This window comes from Poecilia formosa, unplaced genomic scaffold (assembly GCF_000485575.1).
Source record: "Poecilia formosa unplaced genomic scaffold, Poecilia_formosa-5.1.2 Scaffold209, whole genome shotgun sequence".
Lineage (NCBI taxonomy): Eukaryota > Metazoa > Chordata > Actinopteri > Cyprinodontiformes > Poeciliidae > Poecilia > Poecilia formosa.
Genome location: NW_006800148.1, coordinates 956,208 through 968,316, shown reverse-complemented (window position 1 = coordinate 968,316; position 12,109 = coordinate 956,208). Strand labels below are relative to the sequence as shown.

Genomic DNA, 12,109 nt, shown 5'->3' with positions numbered 1-12,109 from the left:
ACTAAAATAATTATATTAAAAATTCTAAAATATATTAATTAAACTTATACTAAAATAATTACATTAAATATTCTAAAAGTTAAGTTTAAATTTAAAGTGTTTTCACTTCAAGTTTAATCAAGTGAAATAAGAATTCATATTAAAAAATCAGAAAAATCTGTCAAAATGCAATATGTAAATAATACAACTATGTATGATTCAATTCACAATGAAATAAAGCAAAAAATTAAATAGATACATTTTTTTCAATAAAGTGGTTAATCATTTGTTTTAGGGACTATTCAATAATTGACCCTGTGAAAACAATGAAACAATAAAACTTAAGATAGATAAGATTCCGTGTTTGCTGCAACATTAAAAACAGAAGGCTGTGTTTGTTTCTGCCACCAAAGTTAACTGCTGCCATCTAGTGGACATTTTTTAAACATCACATGAAAAGATTTATATCTATATATTAGGTCTTTTGAAGAAAAAAATAAACGTGAATGCAAATATTTCATAAAAAAACTGAACTGCTAAAATTTTCACTTATTAAATATGTTTGAGAACATTTAACTAAAGTTATTATTAAGAGAGGCGGTGGAAGACCAAGAGAGCCACTGGTTGCTTCATTGTGTATCTGGGTCTGTAAATGGTAGAAGTCTGTTGTAAAATTGCAAACTAAATTACCTCACAAGAAAGCACTCTGGAACAAGTTTTCTTATTGTAGTTCAATTTATGTGGTAATAAATCAACAGATGCTAATAAAGAGCTTAGAGGAAATGTCTAAGTAAGAAATCAGTGGCGAATCCAACCAACTTTTAACAAGGCTAAACGGTTAGCTTGAACTTTAAGCTAAAACACAACATACAGTCACACATTATGAAAACAAGCAAATATAGCATTTTATCAAATGCCGGGATAAAGACCATCAATACACATCAAATATGTTGTTCAATGTTCCATTTAATGCTAAAGGAATCCATAAACAGGTTGGTTTTTACTCCTATAATGGCCCTTAAACACCATCATTGATCTGTACATAGAGATCAGATCATTCCTCTGAGAGGAGGTCCATGTTGGTGGTTCCTCTGCAGCAGCTGGTCCCACTCAGCAATCAGCCCCAGCTGCTCTGAGGATCATATAAAAGAGCTGCTGCAGCTGTTAGTTACTATCTGAGGAATCTGCACTAAAAGCAGCAAAATGAGTTGAGAAACAGTCTAGTAATGGCTGAAATGCTCATATTATAATCTATTTTTTAATGTGTAAAGAATGGTATCTGCAGGACGTTGTGGCTTTCTCTCCTACTGATTAGCAGCATCACCTAGAGATGGGCAAATGAAGCCTCATGAAGCAATGAAGCTTTCCAACCCTTTACTTTGCAAAAAGGTTCATTACTAGATGCTTCATTCATCACTCACTAGTGACATCTGCTGGTGAAACGGTAGCAGCATTGTCACTGCTACCGTTTCTGTCATTTTCTGTCACACTGCTGTCACTTTCTCTAACCCAAAGTTGGAAAAATCTAACTGGTAATGGAAGAAAAACAAAGTTGGATCATACTTCCAAAAATTAGTAAATGCAATATTGTCACAAAGTTTTTATCAAACTCATATTTAGTAACAGGAGAATCAATTAAATCATATTTAATTGTCATATTTTTTAATTATTAAAATGATTTGTAGCCAAACTAATCCTGGTTTATGTTGAACGTCAGTGGTCTTGTTGGGTTTTCCTTTATGTCGCATACTGATTGGACAATAAAGACATTTGATGTTTTAGTGTCTTGGGAGTGCAGTGCTTGTTCAGGCATTTGCTTTTTCTTGGATTTCTAATTGGCTACATGCAGAATTTTAGTCTTTCAACAGCATTAAATCTGTTTCTGCTGTGCAAGACTGATGCATCTTTAGTGATCAGACTACAAATGCTGGAAATTTCCAGAAGGTGAGAAATTGGGAGGTGGAGGGGTTAATTATTTATGAAGAATTTTATTGTGACTGATCATAAAGTATTCCCAGATGTCAGAGATTTTCCTCTGGCTCCATTTCAGACAAAGTTAATTTGTGTAGCACAGTGCTTTTTCAAGAAATTTCAAAACTCAGAAATTTTCAGGGTTTTTTTTTTTGTTGTTGTTGTTTTTAGAAAATTTTTGAACATTTTCTGTTTGGTAGAAACTTACTCCTTTTATATTTTTCTATCTACAGTGGCGCTAATGCGCCGTCTTTAAAAAACACACTTTTGTTAACATGGTTAAATTTACACAAAGATGGCAGTTGGCACCAAATCTTAATTTCACCATAGGGATGTCAGAACCAAAAGGATCCATGACATGCTTCATCTGAGGAGTGGCTGCACATGGAGGAAGGACGAACCCAGGGTGCTGTTCATGTAAGAACCGCCCCTGCAGTCGCCTCATTGTTCATGTGCCAGACACGAACAAAGTCCAACAAAAGCCGTTTTCTCTCCTGTCATGGCCTTCATCCGGATCTTCATGTTTCAGGTTTAACATCTTTATTCTTCCTGCAGGAAACGGTTTCAGATCTCAGTTTGAAGCAACAAAAACATAAATCCGCTGACGTTCTGAGTGAAACATGCCCCTCTTGCCATCGTTCTGCAACATGTAGCTGATAAGCCTCCACTGTCCAAGATGTGGCCGAGGGAGGCTGAATCCAAACAGGTCCAAGGAGCACATCATGTTTGTTCAGCCTGATGAAACAAAATGTTTTTCCTCCTGGTTGTAGGGCAAACAGATGACGTTCCCCAACCCAATCTGCTCCCTGCATTTTTAAAAGCTGCATGGGCTCAGCTGCTTTTAATCTGATTATTCCTCAGCTTATACTTGGAAAAATCCAACTGGTAATGGAAGAAAAACAAAGACCAGACACAGAAAAGGTGCATATAAAAGACACCAGTGTGAGGAACAACTCACGAAACTCAAAAAAATGTGCAAAACTTCGAAGGCATAAATAACTTTTGACTATGAAAAAATCCAAAAGTTGAAAATTCTCAGCTTTTCAAGTTCAGAAATTTTCAAGTTTTTTCTGAAAGTTTTCTTAGATTGTTCTCAATTTGAGTTTTTTTTCTTGGAAATTTTCCACATTTCAAGCTCAGACATTTGCAAGTTTTTTTTCTAAAAAATTTCAAAGATTAATATAAAAATCCAATGACTCCAACATGACATTGTACTATAGAGTTTCATTTCATATGATCTAATAAGATTTAAAAGTCCAGAAAAACGTAACAACCCAAGAAGTGAACCTTGTGGCTCTCCATAAATAACTGTGATGTGAAGAAGTGTAAAATTTGCAAACTGAAAACTGATAATTATTTAAATCAACCTGCTGCCTGGACTCCAAAATGTTCAAATGTATGTGGAAAAATCCCACAGAGGTCATTCTTCTGGAACGGGGAGCAAAAACAAGAGATTCTCCCGGCTGTCTAAATAATCTGGACCACCTCCGATTTTTACACCAGCATGACTCAGCAGCTCAGACCTCTCTAAGGTTTCTGTATCTGCTCTCCAAAGACATGTGACCAGCCTGTTAACTCTTTGTCCCTCAAATCTGTCCATGTGGGCAATCATGCATGTGTAAATATTGTTGGGTTCAGAGAGCAGGATGGGTCTTTTTTATGTGTAGAGGTTAAATCAATAGTGTATATTCTGTATGAAGAGACCCGACTGTTACTGGACTTTGTTGTGTGTGAAGAGTGAAGGTACCAGAGGGGAGGGGGTGGACAACGGGCTTATTTCTCTGAACGCCGACTGTAAGCCTTTGTCTTTTGTTCCTGGCTGCACAAGATGAGAACAGTGCTGTTCGTTGTTTTCCTGCTCCCTGTGCTGATGGTGATGGCACAGCCAGCACCAGGTAGGAAAAGTATTTCAACTTTTAATTGTGCCTCTTTTCTCAGTCTGTAAAGTCAGACATGTTGTTTCTGCTACTGGATAAAAAGATTTTTGAAACCTGAAAATGAAAACAGCCTGTAAAGCTGGAGACCTGTAGCTAAGAGTGACAATAGGTTGAGGAAAACTTTTACAAATAATTTTTAAAGCGTAAAAGTTCCCTCAGAAAAGTGTCTATGGAGCTTTTAATGTATTAAGGCCACTGTTAATCAGGTATAAAGTATTTAAAACAAGGAAAAAAGCTGCAGAACCAACAAATATAGGAATTAATTTTTATCTGCTGCTACTATCATTTTAAATACATCTTGCTGCCTGTTGTATCAGTTAATAGTTATGTCTTTACTATAATTATTTTTTGTCATATATATATATTTTTAAAGGTTCTGTTGGCTCTAGTGGCCTTTATTTGAAGGGAAGGAGAGGGAAGACATGCAGAGAATGTCACCAGGCTGGGAATTGAACCTGCAACCACCAGGATGATGACTAGGGCCTCAGTATGTGGGTTGTGCTTTGCCCCTGTGCCACCACAGCACCCCTTTTATGTCATATTTTACTGTATTAAGTGTTGGTGAATAATTTTCTGTTGGCTGTACAACATGTCATATCCTGAGAATAATAAAAATACCTTAAGGCATTTTTTAAAGGCTTTGAATAATATTGAGTTGTATTTTGGTCCTATGGGTGTGTTTGTTTTTATTCCTTTATTATTCATATTGCACTTTAATTGCATTTTAATAGATGTGGTCTTATAATTTGCTGCTGTTTTTGAAAGAAAGATCTTTATCGCAATGAGACATAAAGATCACAAATAAGCAATAAAGTTTAATCCAAAAAGATTTTGAAACTTAAAAAAAAAACAACCTCAAATGTAAAAGGTAGTTTTGATATTTCAAAAATACTTTTTTGTTTGTTAATGTTCAACATTTTGTTTCGTCCCATAATATTTTACAAAGTTGGAACTTGTGCAGTTTCTTAGGATAGGCCAGTAGGATTTAGTTATAGGGTCAAAGGCGGCCATTTTGAATCTGATGAATCAATTCTGTCATTTTAAAAACTTTTTGGAGGCCATTTTCTCTGTGATACTTTACCAGTACGAGACAACCAAACCAAATTTTACATTTCTGAAAAGAGTAACTGGTTCGATAAAGCAGAGAAACTATCTGTAATATCCTGTCTCTGTTCTCATTAGGGAGCAGCGAACTTGTGGTTTCTTTGAAAAGTGGCCAAATCAGAGGAGAATATGTGACTGTAAAAGGCACAGAGAGGAGGGTGAAGCGGTACCTGGGGATTCCCTTCGCCAAGCCACCTGTAGGGCCCCTCCGGATGGCGGCTCCAGAGAGCCCGGAGCCCTGGGAGGGGGAAAGAGACGGCACACAGCAGCCTCCCATGTAACAACCCCAAACCACTAAACAAATCAGCGTTGTCCCAGGGACTCTTGTTCATGTCTGCTTTCTGGTGTCCATCTGTGCTCAGGTGCGTCCAGGATCAAGAAGTAGTCGTAAATTTTTCCATAGCCATGTCTATGGACTTCACGGTGCCAGAGGTTTCAGAGGACTGTCTGTATCTAAACGTCTACACTCCAGCTGAAGCCGCGCCAGAAGTTAAGCTGCCGGTGAGTTGAACAGCTGCAGAGATCAACAGAGATAAAGAAACAGTGAACCAGGAGTACCTTGTTAAAATACACTCACAAAAAACCCAACTAGAGATAAAGAACTGAGCAAAGAGTACTTTCTGTGAAGGAGAGCACAGAAAGTTTAAAGCAAATGCTGATGCCTCCATTCAGTACAGAGACACAGCTAAACACAGAAACACTGAGGCTGGAGTATTTGGTTAAAATGTTCTTGTAAGAGACATGGGGAACCAAAGTGTGCTTTCTATAGGAAAGAAAAGAAAGTACACACAGTTGATGGTGGGATACCCTCTATCAATGAATATCTAGGATAGAGACATAGCTAAACAGAGTAACACTGGATTACTTTGTTAAAACACCCAACTAGAGGTAAAGAATTGAGCAAAGAATACTTTCTGTAGATCAGAAAGGAAAGTACACAAAGTAGATGTCAGGAAAATATTTGTCATTGCCTAAATCCAGGAAAGAGACCCAGCTAAACAGACAGGACTGAGCAAAGAGTACTTTCTGGGAAAAAGAGAGAGTATATGCAAAATTAACAGAAGAAAACCCTGTCAGTGACTCCAGGAAAAAATCATTGCTAACCACACAAAGGGTACTTTCTGTAGGAAAGAAACAAGAGATTACACATAGTTAATGGTGGGAAATCCCAAAACCATGAGAACTTTCTAAGGAAAGAAAAACAAGGAAAATTAGCATTGAAAAACAAGCAATTAGCAATGCAATTGTTTTCTGCTGCTTTAAACCTTTCAATGTTTCAATGTGTAGTGTGTAAATACTGATTATGCAATTACATTTTCACTGAGTTCAACCAATGTGGATGTGTAAACATAAATATCGACCTCAGTCTGGGCTGAGTCTGTGTGTACAGTGTGGGCTATAAACTGTAGTTCCTGTATCCAAAGGTCAGCTGACACCGTCAGGCTCTTGTGTTGCGATTCAGGTGATGGTGTGGATCCATGGAGGAGGTCTGGTTATGGGTGCTGCCTCCCAGTACGATGGTTCCTCATTAACTGCATATGAAAACATTGTGACCGTCATTATCCAGTACCGTCTCGGCATCCTGGGATTCTTGAGGTAAGAAACTTCTGATGTTCAGATGTTGTCCAAATGATTGCCGAAACCAAGAACCTTCCTCTTTTTGAAGCACTGGAGATGAACACGCCAAGGGTAACTGGGGCTTGTTGGATCAGCTGGCTGCTCTCAGGTGGGTGCAGGAAAACATTGAGGCCTTTGGCGGCGATCCACAATCCGTCACAATCGCTGGGGAGTCTGCAGGAGCCATCAGCGCATCCATACTGGTAAAGAAAAATCATTCTGGGGGAATGGAAGAGATCACCCACTTTTAAAAACTGTTTTATGTTGGATATTTATGACTCCATTCCTCCTGATAACTTACAGAATGTGTCTTTCTGCACAGACTCTGTCTCCCCTGTCAAAAGGACTTTTCCACAAGGCAATCTTTCAAAGTGGAGTTGCAACTCTTGGGACCTATACTTCTGATCAGCCTCTTCTTCAGGCCCACGTATGTTTGAATGTGTTTATACTCACTCCTAAGGTGAATGTCTCCATGATTTATTCTTTTGGACTTGCTCTCTGCATGTCCCACTGGCAGGAAACAATGGCAAAGGAAAAACTCACAAGGGAAGAGAGGAGAGTCCTGTAGCTTTAAGATGTAACCAGGCTCAAACATCAGAATCTAATTTCAGTTACCTAATCAGCATGCAGTCAGGATGGATGGATGGATGGATGGACCAACAGATGGATGAGTGAATGGATCAATTTAAGGACAGATTGACCGTTGGTCAGTCTGGATGGATGGATGGATGGACCAATGAAAGAATGGATGGATGGTCTCACGTTTCCATCCTTCCATCCATGTTGATCTAGTCCCATTTTTCTAAATAAATAAATTAGAAATGGCTGAAGACTTTTACACACTTCTCTGGTATTTGCCTCATGTTGGTCCAGTGTGACTCTACGCTTTTCGATGTTTTTAATGATCTCATTTCCTGTCTTATTGGCAGATTGTTGCCAACCTTACTGGATGTTGCATCTGCAGCACAGAAGAACTGGTCCGGTGCCTCCGAGGGAAAACTCAAGATGAATTCATTTCTGTAGCCAAACAGGTAAAAGCACCTTTAAAGACACTGTGGCTCTCCACCTGTGTTCTGTAATGTGGTTATTTTAGGGATTGTAAACTAATAACTTGTTCTTATTTCAATTAAATATTTAAATTAAATAAACTAAATTAAATATTTAATTTATTTTATATTCACACTGCATTATATGTTTAATTATTTATTTCACATTTCCCTTCCTGTAATCTCCATTCTTATAGAAGCTGATTCAAACAAAAATTGCTGCCTGTTAGCTGTAATACTTAAGATTTCCACCAGATGGCGGAAGTCAGGAGGATTTCTTGTAGCAGGTTTTTCAGGAAAGCGCCTCTACTATTAGGAAGATGTAGAAATATTGAAAACACTCATTTCAAGTTTGACATTACAGAATTAAGAGTATACTGATTGTAGGGAACTTTGTCGCTGACCACCATCTTGGTAGGCATCTGTAACAAACTGCCATGACAGCTGGAATGCAGTTGACAACAATGCACAAGTCTCTTGTGCATTGATCAAGAGCAGAGTTGGGTGGTAAATAGTTACATTTACTCAGTTACATTTACTTGAGTAACTTTTTGAAAAAAAAATTACTTTTATCTACACTTTGCACTGCGTTTGCCTACCAATATGGAGGTTCAGTGGCCTCGAATCTGAACTTCCAGTTCAGATTTGAGGGAACTTGTGTATTCCTTTCTGGCTGTGAGAAATTGTTGGGTTTTATGTTTGGAGTCTTTTTTCTTGCTTCTGTAACCTTCACATGCACAATGTTTTGTGTTTTGTGTGTAGAGCAAAATTATTCTTGGAGCCGCTGTGGACGGCGAATTCCTTCCCGGCACCGCTGACGTTCTTCTGCAGAGGAAAGAAGTTCTGAACGTCCCAGTGATGATGGGAGTCACCAACCATGAGTTTGGCTGGATTTTGCCTCAGGTGGCGCTAAATTTTAGCAATGACACATTCCAGGTGTTTCTGTTTGACGTTGAAGTATTCTGGTTTGTTCTCCTTTGGTGGATCGCAGGCCTTCGGTCCTCCTGGCTGGGAGAAAGGCATGAACAGGGAGGCGGTGCTGGCGGTGGTCCACATGTTTAATCCTAAAGGGGTGAGTTGGTGAGAACTGCTTAAATAAAGTAAGAATCAGAGGTTTTTTTTTGTTTTGTTTGATGACCAAACTCATAAACAAGACAAATTTTGTCTAGTTTCTACAAAATATCTTAGTACACTTAAATCATATTAAGAGCACTGAAAAAAGAACTGAGACTTTGTTTTCAGAATTCTGACTTTAATCTCAGAATTCTGAATTTTGAGCTCAGAAAATTAACATCAAAATTCTGAGATTTAAGTGAAAATTCTTCTTTTTTCATTGGCCCTAATCCTTTTCCATATAAAACAGTCTACAAGTAACTTTTCAGCAAGATACAGGAACTTGTTTTAAGTTGATAATTCCTTAACATTGATGAAAAAGTCCTAGACCACTGTCAGATTATTTCACCTATAACATTGGAAAATATCTCATTGTAAGTGGAAAACCCCAAATTAGGGCATCCAAAGAACTCTAAATATGATTTATGAACCTCTGTCCGTGTTTCAGGCCACCTCTGCAGCCAACAGTCTCATCGTGGATGAGTATCTGAAAGATGCAAAAACCCCAGAGGACATCCGAGACGCCTTCACGGAGGTCATCGGAGACCTGCTGATGGCGCTGCCCACCATCCAGGTGGCCGGATACCACACAGGTCAGAAACAAAGATGGCTGACCCACTGTGCTCTGGTCTGCATCTCTGCTCACACCTGTTCCTCCTGGCTCCAGACGCTGGCGCTCCAGTGTACATGTATGAGTTTGTGTACGTTACGGATCGACCCACACCCAACAGGCCGAGCTTTGTGAAGGCGGACCACGCTGATGACGTTGGGTTCATGTTCGGAGCTTGTTTCTGGAACGGACACATCAGAATTAATGGTTGGTATACAAGCTTTACAATGACGATTTCAGACGTCTTTTAGTTGAGTGTATCTCCGGGGTCATTCAGTTCCAGTTGGTAGCAATGTTGACTTTCAATAGGAAAGTAAAGAAAAAAAAAACATTTTCATTGATGGAAATAAAATGGAGATTTTGCAAGAAGAGGAAATATAATGAGTGTTCACAAAACTAACTTCAAACTAGATTAGTAGAGAAAATGTACTTCGATTTAGTTTGTGTCATTCATTACACTTCAAAAACATAAAATCTTTTGCTCAGACAAAAAGTATTTTTGTCTGATTTCCTGAACAAATATTGTAGTACACTTGAAATAAGAAACAAAAACTAACTTACAAATAACTTTTCAGCAAGATATTGGAGCTTGTTTGAAGTAAATAATTCCTCAGTACTGATGAAAAGGTATTAGTTCCACTGTCAGATTAGTTCACTATTAACATGTGGAAAATGTTTTATACATTAAATAAGTTGTACTTTTTCACAAATATTAAGAAATTGTTTAACAGCTTAAAAGCTTTATTAGTTTTGTCTTATCTTAAGTGTACTAGAAACTAGATTAAATAACTGATTTTATGTTTTTGCAGTGTAGAATGAAATCTTGTCTCCGATTGTTGTTTTTCTTGCTGTGCCGCATTATGTCTGCAGATGTTAGGAATGTAAGTCAAGTCATCTTCCATTCACAACTAGCATTATGTCTGCAAAAATCAGGAGGAAGCACCAGAGTCCAATTTGGGATTAGTTTGAATATAAATCCATTCCCACCAGGCGTGTTTAATTTGCTTTAATCCAACTTTAGTCAGTTGGTCTAGAAAGTCAGTTTTTTTAATAATAAAACTCTTTCTTTTTTTTCTAGGGTTTTCTAGGATTTTGTTATGCAACTCTCTGAAGTGTTTAAACTTTCTGCTGAATAGTGTGGATGTGTTAATTCAATGCTCCCTCAAAGCAGTAATTATCTGAAAAGCAAACTTCATTCTGTGGTCAAACTCTTCTTTTTCCATCTTCAGTCAACTGCACCGTTGAGGATGAGAGGTTTTCCAGGACCATGATGTCTTACTGGGGCAGTTTTGCCAGAACTGGGTAAGAAGTGAACATTTGGCAAAGTAAATAAATAACATCCATAACTCTGAAGATGCAGAAAGATTCTCGTCTCGGGGATTTTGCATACAGCTGGATTTTTGAGACTAAATCTCAAAAATCCAAAGTAAATAAATAACATCTGTCAAGTGTCCTATAATTTTATGGCTTCCTACACTTGAAAAGGAGGACTTGAAGACTTCAGGAATTCACTCAATCTTTTTTATTTTCACCAATGAGTGAGAACCAATGAACAGGTGAAAAACCTACAAAACACATACAAAATATTTTAACATACATTTTAGACATTTGGTTCAAAGTTAATTTATCTTAATGACTAATTCCATTTTTAACCTTAAACATACATTTCTTTTACGATTTTAACCATAAATTCCAGTATTAAATTATTAAATTCCATGTCTGGTTGAATTTGAATCAAACAAATCCAAACATTTTAGAATTACATTTTTTTTTCTTTTTCTTAGGACATAAGTTTTTACATTAGATATCTTAACATACATTTAGTGGAACCAAACTGTAAAAACTAGCAGTGCAAACTGTTACTTCAATTCTTCATTTCATTTCTCAAATGTGAAACTACAGTCAAATTACATTCAATTGAGCCCAGTTAGTGGCTTACCGGTAGTGATGGGCTACCTGAATCCAGGGGGCGTGGCCGATGAAGCCCCGCTTCGAGGCTTGTACCGAGTAAAAGGGGGCGTGGCCGATGAAGCCCCGCTTCGAGGCTTGTGTCGTCTTGCACAATATATATCAGTCTTGCACAGCAGAAACGGATTTAAACTTGTTGCAGAACTAAAATTCAACATGTAGCCAAATATGAGGGTTACAAATAATTGTAATTAAAACATATGACAAATATGGTTTCATTGATTATCCTGTTACTAAACATGAGTTTGATGAAAACTTTGACAATATTGCATTTAGTAATTTTTGGAAGTATGATCCAACTGAGTGACAAGACTGTTACAGTTTCACCAGCAGATGTCACTATAGAGCAATGAATGAAGCATCCAGTAACGAACCTTTTTGCAAAGTAAAGGGCTGGAAAGCTTCATTGCTTCATGAGGCTTCATTTGCCCATCTCTACTTACCGGTAGTCCTTATAAGTCCTTTTCCATGAAATGCTGCTTTGGAGGCTGTGGTTGCCTTCCTCAGCTCTGTTGCAAAACCAGTAAAGTGGTTGGTGGATTCCTTATATTACCTGAGTTGAGGGCGCTGCTGATTGGGCCAGATTTCTTTCACCTGCTGAGAAATGCTGCAGAGTGGCATACTAATGTGTGTGTGTGTGTGTGTGTGTGTGTGTGTGTGTGCGCACACAAATGTCTATTCATACACCCACATCTGAATTAATAAGCAGATCTGCGCAACAACATCCATAACTCTGAAGATGCAGAAAGATTCTCGTCTCGGGG

General features: G+C 37.9%; 1 protein-coding gene across 1 annotated transcript; it reads left to right on the top strand.

The window, feature by feature from the left end:
* Positions 1 to 3,590: 3,590 nt before the first annotated feature.
* LOC103148669 (carboxylesterase 5A-like) lies at positions 3,591 to 10,932 on the top strand. Its single transcript, XM_007567543.2, has 12 exons — positions 3,591 to 3,845; positions 5,070 to 5,268; positions 5,354 to 5,492; positions 6,454 to 6,587; positions 6,658 to 6,811; positions 6,931 to 7,035; positions 7,538 to 7,639; positions 8,417 to 8,557; positions 8,646 to 8,726; positions 9,216 to 9,360; positions 9,435 to 9,584; positions 10,607 to 10,932. Exons 1-12 carry the CDS (start codon positions 3,779 to 3,781, stop codon positions 10,681 to 10,683), a joined length of 1,494 nt encoding a protein of 497 aa, XP_007567605.1. The 5' UTR covers positions 3,591 to 3,778; the 3' UTR covers positions 10,684 to 10,932.
* The last annotated feature ends 1,177 nt before the right edge of the window (positions 10,933 to 12,109 follow it).